General features: G+C 38.6%; 4 protein-coding genes and 1 long non-coding RNA gene across 11 annotated transcripts; 2 read left to right on the plus strand and 3 right to left on the minus strand.

The window, feature by feature from the left end:
- The first annotated feature begins 268 nt into the window (after positions 1-268).
- On the plus strand, positions 269-4763 carry LOC111779219 (tubby-like F-box protein 8). Of its 5 annotated transcripts, none has more exons than XM_023659319.1 (5): positions 269-367; positions 1962-2404; positions 2480-2567; positions 3672-3804; positions 3941-4763. In XM_023659319.1, exons 2-5 carry the CDS (start codon positions 2057-2059, stop codon positions 4674-4676), a joined length of 1305 nt encoding a protein of 434 aa, XP_023515087.1. In that variant the 5' UTR covers positions 269-367; positions 1962-2056; the 3' UTR covers positions 4677-4763. The 5 variants fall into 5 exon arrangements, with proteins under 5 accessions (XP_023515087.1, XP_023515121.1, XP_023515112.1 ...); XM_023659353.1 differs by having other exon boundaries at positions 281-367; positions 1951-2404; XM_023659344.1 differs by lacking the exon at positions 269-367 and adding an exon at positions 374-462.
- A 2430-nt stretch (positions 4764-7193) lies between these two features.
- On the minus strand, positions 7194-8267 carry LOC111802630 (UPF0496 protein 3-like). The gene has a single exon (XM_023687099.1). The coding sequence runs from the start codon at positions 8265-8267 to the stop codon at positions 7194-7196; it is 1074 nt and encodes a 357-aa protein (XP_023542867.1).
- A 2291-nt stretch (positions 8268-10558) lies between these two features.
- On the plus strand, positions 10559-14805 carry LOC111791106 (G-box-binding factor 4-like). Of its 3 annotated transcripts, XM_023672331.1 has the most exons (5): positions 10566-10986; positions 11104-11527; positions 11631-11702; positions 13275-13304; positions 14313-14805. In XM_023672331.1, the coding sequence occupies exons 1-5, from the start codon at positions 10787-10789 to the stop codon at positions 14391-14393; spliced, it is 807 nt and encodes a 268-aa protein (XP_023528099.1). In that variant the 5' UTR covers positions 10566-10786; the 3' UTR covers positions 14394-14805. The 3 variants fall into 3 exon arrangements, with proteins under 3 accessions (XP_023528093.1, XP_023528083.1, XP_023528099.1); XM_023672315.1 differs by having other exon boundaries at positions 10561-11527; XM_023672325.1 differs by lacking the exons at positions 13275-13304; positions 14313-14805 and adding an exon at positions 12348-13268 and having other exon boundaries at positions 10559-11527.
- Positions 14806-15255: 450 nt separating this feature from the next.
- On the minus strand, positions 15256-16757 carry LOC111791125. Its single transcript, XR_002814614.1, has 3 exons — positions 16635-16757; positions 16469-16554; positions 15256-15595 (listed from the first exon to the last, which is right to left on the minus strand). It is a non-coding gene; the product is annotated as an uncharacterized LOC111791125 (long non-coding RNA).
- A 614-nt stretch (positions 16758-17371) lies between these two features.
- LOC111791097 (UPF0496 protein 4-like) lies at positions 17372-19290 on the minus strand. Its single transcript, XM_023672303.1, has one exon. The coding sequence runs from the start codon at positions 18889-18891 to the stop codon at positions 17740-17742; it is 1152 nt and encodes a 383-aa protein (XP_023528071.1). The 5' UTR covers positions 18892-19290; the 3' UTR covers positions 17372-17739.
- Between the last annotated feature and the right edge of the window lie 686 nt (positions 19291-19976).

The raw sequence follows: 19976 nt of genomic DNA on the forward strand, positions 1-19976 counted from the left end.
ATTAATTATATAAATAAATAAAGTTTTGTTCATTATTATACGGAAAAAAAATGATTTTAATTAGTAACTAACTCGTTGATTAAGCTATTAATTACATTAATTATCATGAAAATCGAGAAATTAATGAAATTTTTAGAATTTATAAAGAGGGATTTGTTTGTGCAAGAAACTATTTATTATTAAATTGTTTAATTGAAGGAGGAGACAAAAAAGTAAATTAAAGAAGGAACTTTATTGAATTGTAGACATAAACAGGTCATGGGTTCGATCCACGAGCAAGGAATTGAAGTCCGGTCTTGAAGAGAGAGAAAGAGGGAGCAAAAAGTTGGGGCTCTTCTGGGTTCCCTTCGAAGCTAAAGAAGAAACGGTGAGTAGTAACTTGCCTTTTCGCTTAAGCAATGGCCGCCTTCTACTGCTCGCATTTTTTCTTGTTTTACTGAACCAATTTATCGTTTTCTAGAGATGGGGTTTCCTCATTTCCATTTGTTCTGTTCTTGATTCTGTGTTTCCTCTGCGATAACATCTTCAAATCTTCATGACCCATGTGTTCTTTTTGCTCTAATCACTGAATTTTTCATCTCAATTCCTTGTGGGGTTTCGTCTTTTCTTTGTTATCAAGTGATTTTAGTGTAAGAAGTTTATGTGATTCTTGTTTATGGAGGTTCTTAGTGGGTTATCTTCAACTGGGTCCTGCCCCAATCCAAGGCTTTTGCAATTGTTCTTCACTTGCTGGTATCTGAGCTCATTTTCTTTCATTTGTATTGGAATTCTCTAGTTGTTTTTCTTGAATTTATCCTCTTTGATCTTGAATTTATGGTTTCTTAGATTAGTTTGTGTTTAGAAGCTAGCATTGTTGCTGGGTTTTGTTGCTAGGCTTTGATCTTTTCCTTTTCTTGTGTGTTCCTTGTTGATCTGTGGAAGATTTAGTGGTAAAACAATGTGTCTGTGATCATCATTGAGGTTTGCTTATCTTTTGCATCGTTTTCTTATTCAAATTATTGGATTATTGAATCAAAGTAAAGGATACAATACCCAATGTTGGGGTTTTCTTGACTCTTTAACCTCTGGGAAAGCTCTTATTGGAAAGAAATGTTAATGGTTCGAGGTGGGAAATTTGACGATATTGTGCTGGATGCTCCTTTTGAGATCCCACATCGGTTGGAGAGGAGAACGAAACATTGCTTATAAAAGTGTGGAAACCTCTCTCTACAAACACGTTTTAAAACCTTGAGGAGAAGCCCAAAGAGGACAATGTCTGCTAGCGGTGGGTTTGGGCTGTTAGAAATGGTATTAGAGTTAGACACTGGGCAGTGTGTCACGCGGCTCCAAGGGGGGTGGATTGTGAGATCTCACATTGGTTGGGGAGGAGAAGGAGCATTGCTTATAAGGGTGTGGAATCCTTTCCCTACAGACGCGTTTTAAAACCTTGAGGGGACGTTTGGAAGGGAAAACTCAAAGAGGACAATATCTGCTAGCGGTGAGCTTAAGCTGTTGCAAACAGTATCAGAGCTAGACACCGGGCGGTGTACTAACGAGGACGCTGGGTCCCCAAAGGGGGTGGATTGTGAGATCCTACATTAGTTGGGGAGGAGAACGAAGCATTGCTTATAAGGGTGTGGAAACCTCTCTCTACAGACACATTTTAAAACCTTGAGGAGAAGCCCGGAAGGGAAAGTCTAAAGAGGACAATATCTACTCGTTCTTAGGTGTAATAAGATTCCATATTTGAATTAAATGGTTGGTATCAAGCAATGGTAATTTGGTTTTGTGTCAAAATTGAGAGAGCCAACCAAAAGAGTGGCATTTTATGCTGCTTTAGGGGTCCATCTTTAGTTTGCTTTTGTTCTTTTGAAGAATCTTCTTTCCTTGCTTTTTGCTTTACTCAACCCATCTCCTTCCCTTTCTTTCTTGTTCATTAAGTATGGTTAACCGAAATTAATCGATGTTTAGTGAATTTGCAGATGGACTTCTTGTCGTTCTTCAACCGCCTTTTTGTTCGTACTCTCTCCTCAAAGATACATTAACACGATTAGGCCTTTTGTAAAACTCGGACTAAATGTCATTCCGCAGCATACTTCGTGATGTAAGGGATGGATTTGGAAGCTTATCTCGACGCAGTTTTGAACTGAGGCTGTCTAGCCATTCCAGGGGTAAATCTCATGGACCAGTTCATGAGTTTGATGATGAACCTCTGTTAATCCAAACTAGCCGCTGGGCTAGCCTTCCGCCCGAGTTATTATTGGATGTGGTTCGGAGACTAGAGGCAAGCGAGAATACTTGGCCTTCTCGGAGAAATGTTGTTGCTTGTGCTGCTGTATGTAGGTCATGGAGGGACGTGTGCAAAGAAATCGTCAAAAGTCCTGAGTTCTCCGGGAAAATTACATTCCCCATCGCCTTGAAGCAGGTAGGTATATGCTCGACTGTTCAATGTCTATATGCGACTGATAATCATGCTGATATGCACTCTTTTTTTTGGCAGCCCGGACCTCGTGATGGTACTATTCAATGCTTCATCAAGAGGAACAAATCTAATTTAACCTATCATCTTTATCTTTGCCTTAGTCCTAGTAAGCTCACGTTCTTAATATGCAATGTTCTTGAACTTAAGTGCCTTGTTTGCTGCAATTTCTTTTCCATATCAATATATCATCTTGAACTTAAGAAGCCCACATTGTAGTAGGGAAGCTGAACTAAGGGGGTAGCCTTCGTGCCCGTGCTCTATGCTTGGCTTAGCACGGTTATGGGGTAACATTGAAAACAAAGCTTAAGTAAGCCTCTGGATTCAAAACCGTTTTTGTGAGATCCCACATCAGTTGGAGAGGAGAACGAAACATTTCTTATAAGAGTGTGGAAACCTCTCCTTAGTAAGTGCGTTTTAAAACCGCGAGGCCAGAACGGATAATATCTACTAGTAGTAGGTTTGGGTTGTTACAAATAGTATCAGAGCTAGTCATCGGGCGGTGTGCCAACGAGGACACTGAGCCCCTAAGGGGGGTGGATTATGAGATCCCACATTGGTTGGAGAGGGGAACGAAACATTCCTTATAAGAGCGTGGAAACCTCTCCCTAGTAGACGTGTTTTAAAACCGTGAGGCTGATAGCGATACATAACAGGCCAAAGCGGACAATACCTGCTAGCAATGGGCTTGGGCTGTTACAAATGGTATCAGAGCTAGTCACCGGGTGGTGTGCCAGGAAGGACGCTGGGCCTCCAAAGGAAGTGGGTTGTGAGATCCCACATCAGTTGGAGAGGGGAACAAAGTATTCTTTATAAGAGTGTGGAAACCTCTCCCTAGCAGACGCTTTTTAAAATCGTGAGGCTAATGGCAATACGTAACGGGCCTAAGTAGACTACATCTGCTATCGGTGGACTTGGACTGTTACAGTTTTTTACTTGTTCGTTCAAAAAGGAGTTAGTATTTTGTAAGGATGGTAACATGGTCGTGGAGTACTAGCATGTCGTCTTTCAGTGAGAAATTGAATGTTTATACAAGTTATGCCTGCACGTACTATCGAAATTTTATCGTTTTGACTTCTGTTTAGCTTCGTTGGCTTAATGAAAGCCGACATATCTCACATAATATGGATGCCGAGTAACGTTTTAAGTCAGTCGTCGCTTTATCTTGCCCTGCACATACTAATCTAAACACGACCATTGCATAACTATGCAGCTTTACTTGTTGAGAACGGGAAATTTCTTCTTTCTGCAAAAAGAACGAGGAGAACTACTTCGACCGAGTATGTTATATCATTGGCTGCAGACGATATATCGAGATCGAGCAATGGTTATATCGGAAAGCTAAGGTATGCTGCTGGTGCACCTTTAATTTTCAGGTTCATTTTGATCTGATGCATTATTATGAACTTTGCTGAACTATGATCACCAATTCACATGAACTTGGGAAAATGAAAATGAACTGTAATTGGCTTTCTGTTTCAGATCAAATTTTCTGGGAACAAAGTTCATTATATATGATACACAGATTCCTTACAACGGCAACCAAATTCCGACCCTTGGCCGAAGCCGGAGATTCTACTCCAAAAAGGTCTCTCCGAAGGTACCGACGGGTAGCTACAGCATAGCACAGATTGCATACGAGTTGAACGTCTTAGGTACAAGGGGACCCCGGAGGATGCACTGCACTATGTACTCGATCCCGACTTCATCTCTTGAGCCAGATTCCTCCGTTCCAGGACAGCCCGAGCTCAATCCTCGCCCCCTCGAAGACTCATTTCGAAGCATTTCATTCTCCAAGTCGATCGATCATTCAACTGAGTTCAGCAGTTCCCGCTTCTCCGATGTTGCAGGAATGCTTGCTGATGAAGATGGCGAGAGGAAGGACATAAACATACCCTTGATTCTCCGAAACAAGGCACCAAGATGGCACGAGCAGTTGCAGTGTTGGTGTCTCAACTTCCGGGGGAGGGTGACGGTTGCATCTGTAAAGAATTTTCAGCTGATCACCGCAACGTCGCCTGCTGCAGAAGTGTCGGTACCGTCACAGCCACCTCCCCAGCCCGCCCAACCTACGCATTCCGACCACGACAAGATCATTCTGCAGTTCGGGAAGGTCGGTAAGGACATATTTACGATGGATTATCGATACCCGCTGTCTGCATTCCAGGCTTTTGCTATATGTCTCAGCAGCTTTGACACCAAATTGGCGTGTGAATAGAGGATGCTGTTGTTTGGATGCAGTTGTATTAAATTAGTGACTCACCCACTGCAAAGAATTAGAACAATTTCTCATTTTTTTTTTTTATTTCATTTATTTTTTTAAATCTTTTTCTTAGTTTATTTGAATGGTTTTTATAAAATACTTTGTCGACTCTCCACAATGGTATGATATTGTCCACTTTGAGCATAAGCTCTCATGGCTTTGCTTTGGGCTTCCCTAGAAAGCCTCGTGTCAATGAAGTTAGTATTCCTCACTTATAAACTCATGATCATTCCCTAAATTAGCCTATGTGGGACTTCCATATCATTCCCTAAATTAGCCTATATGGGACTTCCATCATCCAACATCCAGGTGCACATGGGTTGGGTTAGGTTAGGTTGAGTCGAGGGAAGTTTTTGGACCAACTCAAAAGTTTTGGTTGAATTAGTAACACAACCCAACCCGAAAATTTTTCGTGTTGGTATGCTGGGTTGTCTAATGGTTTAAAAAATATTTTTAAATTTTTTTTTTATTTATCCAGATGGATATTAAAAGTTTACCAGAAAATATGAATCAATTTATAATTATTTAAAAAATAAATTAAGTTCTAATTTTAGCATTCTAACTTTATTTAACATGGTCATATAACTAAAAATAACTAAATACAGACCTTTCTTAATTAATTGGTTACTCTAGAAGTAAGGAAATATATTTGTATTAAGATATTATCACATGAATATTTATTCATTACAATTATACTTCCAAACTATACACGTAATTTGTTAAGCGTATATATAAGAGATTACTATTAAAAGGGACATAAAATGCTTTGAGATAGTTGCGTAGTGTAAGTTAAGGTCGTCCTCGATCGTTCTTCCATCTCTTCCAGTGGCTCTAGAAATGATTGATACAACAAAACGACTCGAGAGAGACAGGTACGAATGGGCATAAACCATCTAATAACGTACGTTTATCCACAAAAAATAATGTTCGAATTCAAGTTATATGAAGAACTATTGTGACAGACTTACGAGAAGTGAGCATCAAATATATCCTCCCGTTCATCCATCTTTGCATCTTTTACCCTTCACAAAGCTCAAAAAGCTTCCTCTTTGCCCTTTCATGGCGGAATCTCCCTTCCTTCTCTCACCTTCCACCATGGATGAAGCTCTCTATTTCTCTGTCTAATACATGAATTTATCATTACCATATATATATAGTAGAATTAGTGATGAAAGTGGATGTTTATGATCAATTAATGTAATGATTATGTTATGTTAGGGTGTTAATTAAGCTTAGCTTAGCTTATAATAAGAAGAAAAATGAAAGAAATAAAATAATAATGATTACAAAATCATTTTACCTAATAAGATTGATTTTAAATGAATTAAAGTTTGATTCTTGAAGATCTAATCCCCATAATAAGACTGTTTTTAAATTGATGAGTGATATGATAGTGCTTCACAGTGCTATCTCCCACGAACCAACGCTAGCTTTTACAATATACCTTGTTTTCACTCACATGTATTCCAGAAAGATTCATAGAGGTCGCACAATTTGTGAGATCCCAGGTTGGTTAGGGAAGAGAATGAAATATTGTTTATATGGGTGTGGAAACCTCTCCCTAATTTAAAAACCTTGAGGGGAATCCCGGAAGGGAAAGTCCAAAGTGGACAATATATGTTAGTGGTGGGCTTGGATTGTTATAAATGGATCAGAGTCATACATCGGGCGATGTGCTAGCGAGGAAGTTGAGCCCCAAAGGGAGATGGGCACGAGGTGGTGTGCCAGCAAGGACGCTGGACCCTGAATGGGGGGTGGATTGTCTCACATTGATTAAAGTAGGAAACGAGTGTCAACGTCCTCGCTGGGCCCTGATGGGGAGTGGATTGTCCTCGTTTGGTCCAGCGAGGAGGTTGAGCCCCAAAGGGAGATGGACACCAAGCGGTGTGCCAGCAAGGACGCTGAACCCTAAATGGGGTGGATTAGTCTCACATCGATTAGAGAAGGAAACGAGTGTCAATGTCCTCGCTGGGTCCCGATGGGGGGTGGATTGCATCGCTGGACCCCAGCGAGGAGGTTAAGCCCCAAAGGGAGATGGATACGAGGCAGTGTGCCAACAAGGACGCTAGACCCCGAATAGGGTGGATTGGGGGTCCCACATCGATTAGAGAAGAAAACGAGTGACAACGTCCTCACTGGCTCCGATGAGGGGTAGATTGTGGAAAAAAATACTTCCTATCTCTAATCGACTCAAATTTTAAAGTAAAGAGTTAGAAATTTTTTAATTTATTATTATTTGGTTGAAACTCAAATATTATTGATTAATGTATAAATCCACAACAGAATTTACATTTTGGTAGATATTGATGTTTTAAAATCATGGTATTAATTGTGAATGTAATAATAAATAATATAATTAAATTAAATTTAAATTATATATTCCATAAAAGTGAATAAATTTTCCCGCTAGAAATCTACGGCATCCTAACCCCAATTTCCAAATCCCGTTCTGGATCGCCGTTCCCGTTGCTATCACATTTGGTTAATCACAGAAGCTCTGGATCTGTTAATGGTCACAATGCACAAATACAAGTGTTCTTCAACGTCTTCAACTTGCTTTCTGATGCTCACATTGCTCCTCTTCATCTCATCCATGGCTACCGCAACTGCAAATTTATCCTCCTTCCTTTCCACAAACAACCGCACCATTGCCTTTCCGTGATCCACGGCGTCGCCAAGCCGTACCACGAGTCGGCTCGTCGTATCGAACTCTCTGTTCAGTATGTAACTTCCCTTGGCTGCCGCTTCCAGTTGTTCGCCTACTCTTTCAAGGCCGCCATTTCCAAGCATCTGATGCTGGAGAAGCTTTCTGCGGATGGATTTCAGTCGGAAGTACCGAAGTACTGGACCTTGATCGGCTGCCAGTACTAAGGCAGTCAGACCGCGGGAGGTAATGGCGACTAATCCACAGGTATATCTATCGATGATTTTGATTGATCTGATCTTTCTCGCTACCTTCTTTCTCGTGATGTTCAAACTACGCGAAACCGCCGCGTAGTTGTCGTGGATTCGCGCGAAATCGCGTTTGTCGAGATCGGACAATGGAGCTCTCTGCGCGAGTAGATCAGAGGTAATCGTTTCAATTTCTTTCGGAGAACAGCATTTCTCGATCGAATCGAGCAATTTTTGAACGAAGCGTGAGTTAGATCGGGCTAATTTGAGGTTCGCCAGGAGACGATGGCAGAGATTTGAAGCCTCCGCACTAACATTGAAGAAATCGATTAAGAGACCTCTAAGCTCCGGCAACATCACAAGCAATGGCGATTCGAGAATCGAAGGATTGGCTTCTAATTGATCAGACTGCAGCAAGATCGTTTCCGAAAATTTGCGGCAGTAATGGTCGGCGGAGGAGGATGTAGACGGCGGCGATTCCTGGACAATCAATTGAGCTTTTGCGAAGAATTCAACGAAGGATCTGGACCTCAATGCACAAAGGTATTCTTCATTTACATTGAAACTTCTTTGAGGCTTGTTTCTAATTTGGTGTTTCACATCTGCAAAAACCGAAATCCAAATGAATCTTGAAGCCCTAAATTTTGTCCACATAATTGAATCTTGAGTAGGAAGAAGCCAACAATTTGTTTGAGAAGAGTAATAACAATTTATTTATATATAATATGGAAAAGCACCCAACCAGGGAGAAGGAAGAGTTGCTTGTTCAAATTGATTGGTTGCCGGAGAATACTCCAATTTTTTGGGTATGTTGATTAATTAGTATTGCATAAGTTTTGATTCCCCTTTGTTGTTTTGGGGTCATACCCAAACTTTGAAAGCTTCACCCCTTATCAAACAATTTCTCGAACAATTTGAAAGTGTATCTAACAAGTTCTTGAATTTTATTATCTGATTCTTAGACTTTAAAAATGTCAGAACTGTCGTTATTTGAACTTTCAATTTTGTATCTAGCAGCATTGTCTTATCCCACCTTTCCAGACTATGTTTCCTATCATGCCTTTAGCCTTCCGACGATATGCTCTAATAGATTTGACATTTTTTTTAAATGTCAAATAAGTCAATAGTCAATTATAAGGTACAAACAGAAAGTTTATAGACTTATTAGGCACTTTCTAAAGTGTAGAGACATATCTATTGAGGATTATTGAGAGTGAGTCCCACCTTGGTTAATTTAGTGGAAGATCATAGGTTTATAAGTGAAGAATACTATCGTACGAGACCTTTTAGGAAAGCCCAAAACAAAGCCATGAGAGCTTATGCTTAAAGTGGACAATATCATACCATTGTGGAGAGTCAGGATTCCAAACAGAATCAAAATTGTAACTTCTATTATTTGACACAAAATTGAAAGTGACATCAACTTAAAACTTTCGAATATTAGTGGTGATAGGGATATAAATTTAATGATGTTTAGTAATAAGGAAAAGGCCTTGGATTTTTAGACACGTGGAATTTGATTACTTATACTCTTTTTTTTGAATTGTGGAATTAAGGAAGCAAGCGAGGAGAGAGCCCAAAAAGAGTTTAAAGTGTGTGGTTTGAGTATGTATTATGTGTTAGGGGAAGGTTTCCAAGAGGCTTATTCTTAAGCTAGCTACCATCTTTGGCCTAATTATAGGAAAGATGTACAAGCCATAAAATATGATTATTATTATTATTATTATTATTTATTTAAACATTATGTTATATAAGCCAAGCATAAATACATGGTCCCAATTAAAATTTAGATTTCTAAAGAAATACTAGTGAATACCCATTTGTCGGGATTGTAAAATTGGTTGTAAATCTTTGTTTGTTCAAGATAAATATTTCAAAATTTCTCTATCGAAAACTAAATATATGTTAATCTGAATATAGATCAACTGGTCAAGTAACATCATTGACCAAAATATTAGAGGTTTAAATTTTCAGACTTGTACTGAAATTTAGAACATTTCGAAAAATTTAGAAGAGTAGATAAAGAGGGAATAATTTCATTTTCCTTAGATGTTTGACAAAATTAATATGGTTGACAAATGACCGATGGAAATATGCCATCTTGTGGTCGAAAATTCTCGAAGGAAAAAACCTAAAGAAACGTAACACTCCAATTAAATACTACAATTTCAATTTTAATTATAAGTTTGATTTTGCTTTTTAGTTTTCAAAATTGTATTGATTTCTTTGTCATTTATCGTCAATTAATTTCATCCTTTAAAAAAAGAAATTTTGAATTTTAGCCGAATTAAAAAATATATATATAATAAGCTTTTAATGTTTTAATTTTTTTAATCTTTTTAAAAAAATATTTATATTTTAGACTAATTAAAAAAAATATAACTACGGTATTTAAATTACTATTTAAAAAAAAAATTGTTCAACCAATTAGGTAAATTGAATTAACTCACATTTATGGATTAGGTTGGATTTCTCTTAATTGAATTAGGTGAATTAGGTAAACTGAATCAACTCTAATTTATTGTAATTTTAAAAAATATATTTTATATACAATCCAATTATATATATAATTTATTTATTTTTAATTAATGTCATAATTATTTTTTTGGATTATTTATTTTTCAACAGTTCTTAAAAATAATTTTTAAGTACAGTAATTTTTCAAAAATTATGTTATTTAAATTAAATTATAAATCTGAATTAAATATTTAAAAATAAATAAATAGATATTTTATTTTTATTAACGAGAATAAATGACCCAACGCAACAAAAAAGAAAAGTCGGTTTTTTACCGTCAGTAATTGAGTAGTTGTGTACAGTAAAATTTTGGTCGGGAGGGGAAGTATTGTGACAGGGTCCCAAATGTTCTAGAAACTTCCGGTAGAATCTAGTCACTAATTACAATGCCCTTCACCGGCAACCGGCTAATCCAGGTTCCCTGTTCCTCTCACTCTCTCAGTCGCCATCTTCCTTTTTCCTCTGCCCCAACAGTCGCACACACACGCAGAGACCAAAATCATAATCGAAAACCCAAAAACGTCGCCGCTCTCAAATCCCAATCCGGACACCCCGAAATTCCTCGCGAAAATCTTGTTGTGTTGTGTTACTTGAAAGATTCCCATTGATTTTCGAGAGAATCTTCGCGAATTCCTTGCCTATTTTAGGGGACAAAAATGGCATCATCCAAGCTCTGGGCATCTTCCAGTTCGCGAAATTCGGATCTATCTCGAGGTTCTTCTTCTTCTTCCTCTTCTGCTTCTCTTTTAAACCCTCAATTTCTCTCCAATAGTTCCAGGAATAATGACAACAATCGGACTCGCAATCGAAGCCATAGTCTTAGCTCGATGAATCTCGATGGCTTAGTTCGTGATGGGTATGATTCTAATCCCACGGAGTCTATTCTCTTAGATGCGCAGATCACTCTTGTTGATTCCCCTATCCCCTCTACGTTTCCCATGAATATGACTAATTCCTCTGCCGTCATTGATAGTTATCACAATACTTCCTCCGGCGCGCCCAAGACTGTGGATGATGTGTGGAGGGAGATTGTGTCGGGTGAGAGGAAGGAGTTGAAGGAGGAGGTTACTGATGAGTTGATAACCCTCGAGGATTTTCTTGTGAAAACTGGAGCTGCGCCTGTTGAGGATGTCAAATTGCCGCAGACGGAGAGGCTGAGTGGAGGGATTTTTTCGTTTGATTCAATTCCAGGCAGCTCGTTTCAGGCAGTGGAAAAGGTCGAAGGATCCATTGTGGGGTTTGGGAGTGGGGTCGATTTGGTTGGCAGTGGAGGAAGTGTGGGGAGAGGGAAAAGAGGGCGAGCTGCCTTGGAGCCCATGGATAAGGCTGCTGAGCAAAGACAGAGGAGGATGATCAAGAATAGGGAGTCTGCTGCAAGGTCTAGGGAAAGGAAGCAGGTGACTGAATGTGCTCTTTATAAACAAAAGCAACTTTCAGCTTTGATTCTTGTTTGAAATGTATTTGATGGTATACTTTTGCTGTTTGGTTTTTCGATCTCAGGCTTATCAAGTGGAATTAGAGTCGTTAGTTGCAAAATTAGAGGAGGAGAACGAGCGGCTTTTGAGAGAAAAGGTACTTTTATTTTCGATATCATACACATGAGAACATCTTTTTTATTCAATTTTCTGTTCCACTGGATTTTGGGATCTATTTGTTATTGCTTTCATTTGCCTGTTGGAGAAAGTTGCTTAAGAATTTGTAAAGTTTTTTGAGAATCTCAAAGTGGGATTCGAATCCAGAATGCGTCAGAGATTGCTTTTCTTCTTATGAAAGCTACAAGCTATCATTATATTGATCCAGAGAGATCTTACTATATATTGGAGCCTGAACTTTTCTCCTTCCATTTGATCCTTCAGACCTCCCTGAATCTCTCTTTTATGAAATTCCATTCTAATTCCCTGTTTTTTAGTTCCCAACGAACTAGTATAAATTTGAGTACATTGGGCTACATGGAATATGTGATGTCCCACATTGGTTGGGGAGGAGAACAAAACACCCTTTATAACGGTGTGGAAACCTTCCCCTAGCAGACACGTTTTAAAGCCTCGAGGGAAATCTCGAAAGGGAAAGCCCAAAGAGGACAATATTTGCTAGCGGTGGATCTGGATCATTACAGAATATTTTATTTTATGTTAATCTTATGTTGTTATTTTATATCTTAGATCTTGAGCAGTATCTTTGCTGATGTGCATACTGAATAATCATTTGTCTGATTAGGATCAATGGTGGATATATTTGATAGTTGGTGAATAGGAGCTTAAAATTATTGACTAAAAGAGACTGCAGGGCACCAAGAAACAGTTAAAGCTATTGGTATTTCTGATTTTAGAAGGATCCTGAAGAACACAAATAATTCTTTTTTACTAGCAAAATACTATGCGTAGGAAAAGGGAGAGAATAATCGTTGTGGATCCATTTGTGTTATTTAGAAAACAATAATGAAAGAAATATTCTATAATATGTGCTGTTATTTCAAAGATCTAGAAGACTGGAAATAATCCATTTCTGAATGGAGAGACTTAGATGAGTAGGATCCAACTTAGTATAGTTCTGCTTTTGACAAATCTAGGTTTATTCTTTGTGTAGTGTAGGCTAGAGTTGGGAAGTAGGATTTGCAGAGTCTGTATTTTGGTTGTTCACACTTAAACTTTGGGTTTAGTGTTGCATTTGTTTGGTTAATGGGTTTGTAATTTGTGGAAGTAAGTGTGTACGTTGTAGATAAGTTACAAAAGTTCCAGGTTTATGCCTTTGAGATTTGCAAGCTCTAATCTAAGTTTAATAAGCCTACTATGAGATCCAACATCGATGAGTAGGAGACGAAACATTTGTTATAAGTGTGTGGAAATCTCTCCCTGGCATACGCATTTTAAAACATTGAGGAAAAACCCGAAAGGGAAAACGCAAAAAAAAATGTTACGGGAACGAATGTTCAACTTCACATGTTAGAGCTATATATACCTAACTCATGAGTTAAATGCCACCCGAAATTTATTTTGAGGGTCAACAAAAACTTATTGTATTTGAAAAAAGGAAACCTCTCTCATGGCCATGGATTTCTTGTACCTTTGTAAACAGAGGACTGTTGTCTGTTCTGCAATTTTGTTGGTTACATTTTAGCACTTAAAAAATTCATCTCTTTTGCAGGCCGAGATGAGTAAGGAAAGGCATAAGCAGGTATTGATTTTTAACTTTGATGCTACTATTGCTGTGTTATGAAAGAAGTTTTGCTTTGACTATTGCCTTTCAGCTCTCTTGTGCTCTGTCTCTCTTGTTTTCTTTTCAAAAGGAATAGCACGGTGAATTTCTTCTAAAATCTAGCTCTTCTGCTTAAGCAGTTGCAATGAATTTTCTTGCTCCATGTTGATAAGAAATCTTTGATTTGCATTTGAATTTCATCAACCTAATTTGAAGTATTTTTTTGCTGTTACCGAGAGCCATCGTTAAATGTAGCATTTGCGTTCCTCTTGGCTTGTCTGCGAGATATTGAAGTTCATCAAATATCGGATTATCGAATATTTTATTGCATTAGTGATCACGATCATCGAAACATTCTGTGGATAACCTCTATCGTTTAGCTTCTTTTAGAACTTTGTCTTAAAAGAACTTTATGGTACATTCTAGGACAACTAGCATTGGAAACTAAAAAGCAGCTATTTCTTTCGTTACAAGTCTTGGATTGATTATTCCCAAAAGAAAAAAAAGAAACAGTTCTTGTAAGATCACATATTCCACCGGAGAGGAAACAAAACATTTCTTAATAAAGGTATAAAAACCTCTCTTCAGTAGAGGCTAAAGACAATAATATTTGCTAGTGGTGGACTTGAACGGTTATAGATGGTATATTAGTAGTCCTACAGCTTTTTACATACATCTGTTCCTTTATTTATAATTTGCAAAGTAAAAGACTAGTTTCCCTTTAAGCGAGGTATGTTTTCGAATTTAAAGAGTTTTGAGCCCAATCATCCATGTTGTTGATGTGATTAATGGCAAGAAATGCTCACTTTCGAATGTGTCTGTATATTTGTTCATATTGAAAACAAAATCTGCGTGTACTCATCTGATAAATATGACAGACTGGTGACCTCAGTTTTCACTCTATAGTGACAACTTAAAGTTGAACTACATGGCAGTGTTTACATGTAATGATACTGATACTGCTGGTTTGATATTTTCCTGGTACAGCTAATGGAAAAGGTGATTCCTGTGGTTGAAAAGAGACGACCCCCACGAGGGATTCGGCGAGTGAATTCCATGAAATGGTGAACTACTTATCTTCCACGAGACGCATTCAATAGAGCAGAAGAGATGGACATAGGATTATCGTCACTGAGACCATATTCTTTGCTGGTAATCGCTGAGGTGTGGAGCACCAGTGATCGCAATCCATCCATCAAAGAAGAGATTGACAGGGAATGACAAAACTACAGCAGGATACATGAAAGAAGATGTAAAGGTAGATATTTAGAACAAAGTGGATTAGAGCAAATAAAAGTAGAAACTTTGAGGTGCTCAACTGCCCGTCTCACAATTTTTTATGTATGAGAGTAAATATAGGGAGTTGGGTTGAGTTCATTAACTTGTTGATAAGACTAGAAGTGTTCTAAAAAACAGTTTCCCCTATGTATGAAGTATTGTGCTAAATTATAACTTATGAAGACTACATTTTAATCTCAAATGAATAATGAAAATTATTTTCAATAAATAGATTTGAATTTTGGACATAAGTTGACTGAAAAATAAAAAATGATATGCAAAACTGGTGAGAAAATTTACCATCTAACCTTTTGGTAAGTCATATTTTCGTATTCGTATAAATTATCGTGAACTAGGTCTACTAGAGTAAGATACGTACAGATACGCACCTTTAACAAGGCAATATACAATGTGGTGAAGGCAAAGGATAACAGTAGCTCAAAGTTATGGAGGACACTTGTTACAAAGTTCTATTACTAGTAACACGTAGCTTTCTAATTTCGTAACGACACTGTGTGTTCCATGTGATTCGGTCTTATTGTTCTTAATTATTTCTACACAGCTTGGCCCCTAAGGATTCGTTTTACATTGGCTTTTAGTTTAATAATTTGGTTTGTGATTATTGGAAAGGACATATTGTTCGGTCACCATAAGCTCGGGATATCATATAATGTTTCATTAAATACAGGGGCTAACAAATCTTTCAAGTTTCTGAATGAATGGTCAAATTTGTAAACATATAATCAAAGGTGTCTTTTCTTGCTGAAAGATATTGATTTTTGGTGGGCGATCTGCTAAGGTATCATGAAAAGAATATCATGAACTAGGCTACCAGAAAAGGAAGCGTTAACATCAAAAGATGATTTGTAGGCCAAAGCCAGTTGTTCATCAGCTGTGGAGAGCATGGTAAGGGCCACCCGAAAGGATCGAAATCGAGTAGGACAAGAAGAAACCAGAATTCCCGAACGTCGAACTCTACAAGAATGAGGGACCTATATGGGATTCAATTATCAGAAGGAATCCTCTAGAAGGGCCATACCACAAAAACCATCACTAACACAAAAAAAAAAAAAAAAAAAAGGNTTGTTTGGGGAATGTAAGATTACAGGGCACAGTGAAAGTCGACCTCTACCAGAAGAGTGACCTTGATCATCAGTAGAGTTCAAGTTCAATATAATGTTTCCTTTCTCGAAAGGAATTATTAAAAACGAAACATTATTTATAACGGTTTGGAAACCTCTTCCTAGTAGACGCATTTTAAAACCGTGTGGCTGACGACGATACATAACGGACAAAAGTGGACAATATCTGCTAGCGGTGGGCTTGGGCTGTTATAAATGGTATTATAGCCAAACACCGGGCAGTGTGCCAACGAGGACACTGAACTCCCAAGGGAATGGATTGTGAGATCCCACATCGGTTGAAAAGGGGAACGAAACATTCTTTATAAGAGGGGAAACATCTCCCAAGTAGACGTGTTTTCAAACCATAAAGCTGACGGTAAAACATAACAAGTCAAAACGGACAATATCTGCTAGATATAGGGCACAGTAGAAGTCAAACTCAAAAAATGTGGACTTTTATAGAGGGGATGATCAAGAAAGATCATATTACAAAAGTAAAAAGGCAAGGCAAGGCAGAGGCAGAAAGAAACACAAAGCATTCAAATGGGAAGAAAGCTTTTGGGAGATTAAACAAAACATCCAAGAGGGTAATTAAACAAAACAGAGAAGCATCACATCATAACTAAAGCAAACAAAGAACCAACCACAACCAGACAAGGAATGAATAAACAGCCCTCGATGAACCCAACAAGAAAAAACATGAATTTCAACTACCAACAGTAGCGTGAGACAAGGTCTTACCTCGATTCTTGACAACAAACAAAGCAGCTGAAAGCTCCAAGTCTCAGACTCTCAATGCAGAGTATGGAGTAACTTTATGACTAACACTGTAAAAAAATGTTGTGGAGAAAGGGGAGAGTCAAACACAAATTTAGACTTTGACCAAAAGTGTAAGAATAATTCTTACCATTTAGCTGACCAAGTTGTCAAACTCCTTCCTTCAAGGGTCAGCATCCTCAATCTTTGCGGATCTCCTGAGGATGACCAAATCAATATCAGATCTCTGTAATAAAGTAATCAGATGAGGAAGATAAGTATGCTTACCAATTGTCAAAGCTTCCACACAATACCTTCCAGTCCATTCTGTCAGTAACGATGTTCCATGCTCGCTGACGAGGAACACGACTGGCACCTCGAAGCGCAGAATCCAACCACCATATCCTTCATTGTAGTCACAAACCAGAGTGATGCAGGATAGATTCTCCCATCCTATTGGGCAACTTAACAAAGAAATTCAGACAAACTAAAACACATTCATTGATCTGGTCAGAAACAACAAACATACTAATGGGTTTGTTTGAGAAACTGCTTTGTCATTGCGTAACATGTTCCACTGAAATTTTGATCCTCTGTTCGTGGAAACAGCCGTAGCAGCAACACTTCATTCTGTCTTTACAGTGCATCAAAACGTTATATGCAAATCAATCCAAAAGGATCGAAGAAGACTTCGGCGTTTGAAATGATTATATCATACTTCCCAAGGAGGTTTATTGGGAAGGAGAAGAGAGGAAGTTCCCCTTCTCATCTCACAAAACAAGTAAGAGATCCCAATTACAATGGGATGGAAGAGAGCTTTACAGAAGCTATCCCTGAAACAAATAAGATTTCAAGAGTGCACGAACTCTAAGATTTTCTCACAAGATCTAGAAGAAGAACACTCAGAGCATGTCTAAATTGACAGAAACAAATGAAAATTTTGACAACAATGTCATCTTTTGCAGTAGAGTTCGTATAAAACATGGATCAACAGACAACTGTGTAACAATGAACGATACATGTCAGCCATGGGCTGATAAATATGACATTACCACGACGTCGATGGAGAAGATCCATGCCAATGTTTTCAAATCCAAATTTCTTTACACAATATATGCTATGAGTAAATAAATACAGAGCCCCCTCACCAATTCATAATCGTCACTCTCGTCTTCATATTTCCATCCTCTGTTCTTTCTCTTATTCCTAGAAACCAGAAAACCCAAGTAGAACATGTTTCTGAAACTCCAACGATTCTATTCAGAGTGGTTAGCTCGTCCCAAAGAGTCTAGCCCTTCAGTCCTGCTGCGAACAATCCTGTGAAAAACTTCCCTCACCTGCCGCTCCATTGAGTCCAATCCAGTCCTCAGAGTATTACAAACCCCGGTTAGCTCTTGCACTCTCTGTCTCAGCTCTGCTTCTTTCTCCTCAGCCAACGGGAACTGAGCTGCATCGGCCAAATCATTCATGAGACGCGTGCACTTTTCAATCTGATGAATCTCCTTCAACAGCCCACAGGAATTCCTTCGATCTCTCTTCCTGGACTCCTCCACAATTCGATCATGGAGTTGAAGGATTGAAGCCGCCCATGGGAAACTCCGAGGCAACGAGAAATGAACCTGCAAACCCCGATCCTGGCAAGGAATAGCCGCTACCAGCGCCCACATTACAAACAATAACACCATGTTCATGGTGAAAATAGGAACTGCAAGCCCATTAGTAGCCAAAAGCTCAGTCGCTTTAGGGGCCGCCAAATTGTTACCAATCGATTGTAGCTGCCGTGCGGCCGACCACGATCGCGAAACGCTCCATGACAGAGATCGAAAGTGGCCCAAAGACCGTGGATCTTTCGTGACATTGTTCCGTCCGAAAGAACGGTTGCGGTGGGCAAGGAAAGAGGTATGCGAATCTTTCTCATCAAGCATACAGATAGCCAAATCGGTGAGGGCCTTCTTAGCGCGACGAAATTGGCCCTCCCCAAGAGTTTTCTGGTGATTACAATTGTCCAACGCACTGACAACAATCTCCAAGAGCTTCTGCCATTGCCGTAGCTGCTCAACCCCATCACGAATCGCATTACACACATCAAGCGCCTTAACGCTACGCTCCGAATAATCAGCAACCAATCGATCCAATGGAGCTTTAGAGATTAGAGATTTTTGGCTGTCGAGAATGAGCTTAAACTCCTCCTGACAGCACAAAAACGAATCCAAAAGCTTCTGAACCCAAGACAAGGAAAGCAAATCATCAGCACCAACCGACGCAAGCTCTAAGAACCGATCAGCAACTTGCCTCTGAAACCCGTCAAGATCCTGTTCATGAGACGTCGGAGAATCAGTCATAGCGTAAAGCTGATCTCGCCGAACACCCCAAGCAGCCGATGAACCCTGATAATCAGTAGCTGGCATCTTCACACGAAAAAACTCCTTTCACATATCACGAACCCAAAACCCTAATCGCCAAATTCCCCAACCGAACAAACAAATTAAATAACTCAATCAATAATCCCCCTTCGACCAAATCAAAATTCACAGAACTCCAAAAAGAATTCCCCCCCAATTCAATTCACACCACACCGATCACCCACTCACCTAAATCAACGCCAAAATTTCAAACCAAGATCCGAATTCAACCGCTAAAATCTAAGAACAGGGATTAGAGAGAGAAAAGAAACGATCGATAGATTGAAAAATATACGATTTGATGAAGAGAAGAACTCGTTTGAGATGGAAAACCTAGCGGCCGCCCCTTTTATTGGGAGAATTCAGGACCGCGTATCTCCCCTACGGCAGTTGAAATTGAAAATCAAATTTTAACAAATTCCCTTTTCTTTTTTTTATTAATCATTAAATATTATTATTTTCTCAAATAGTGTAATATAAAATTAAGGTACCACCGCTATAATACATTAAATGTGAATACGACATCCATCAACCTTACATAATGTATATTATAAAATTTTAAGGACTCATTCAAAATACTCCAACAACTATGTATCTAATTATTACTTAAATTAAACAAAATGCAACATATTTTCATTTTTAATTTTGTAAATTATTATTAATTTTGTGAGATTCCACGTAAATGGGAGAGTGGAACAAGTGCGTGCGAGGGTGCTAGGCCCCGAATGGGGTGGATTGTGAGATCCCATATCGGTTGGAGAAGGGAACGAAGCATTTTTTGTAAGGGTGTGGAGTAAGCTTCTCTTAAAGAGTCATGTTTTAAAAACGGTGAGGGGAAGCCTGATATGGAAAGTCAAAAGAGGACAATATCTGCTATTAGTAGGCTTTGACTGTTACAAATTTGATACGTATTGACGTTAACAAAACATACATGATGTTTACTGACAACAATGATAAAATTTGTTTCAAGAGAAAGAACATATCCGGTAGGGACGAGTTGATACATGAAATTTGATGACTGAGTTAGTATGAGAAATTTAATGCAATAAGATTTTTATATGACCCTTTTAGAATTTTTCGTAATTTCTTTT

The sequence above is a fragment of the Cucurbita pepo genome, chromosome LG01 (assembly GCF_002806865.2).
Source record: "Cucurbita pepo subsp. pepo cultivar mu-cu-16 chromosome LG01, ASM280686v2, whole genome shotgun sequence".
Taxonomy (NCBI): Eukaryota; Viridiplantae; Streptophyta; class Magnoliopsida; order Cucurbitales; family Cucurbitaceae; genus Cucurbita; species Cucurbita pepo.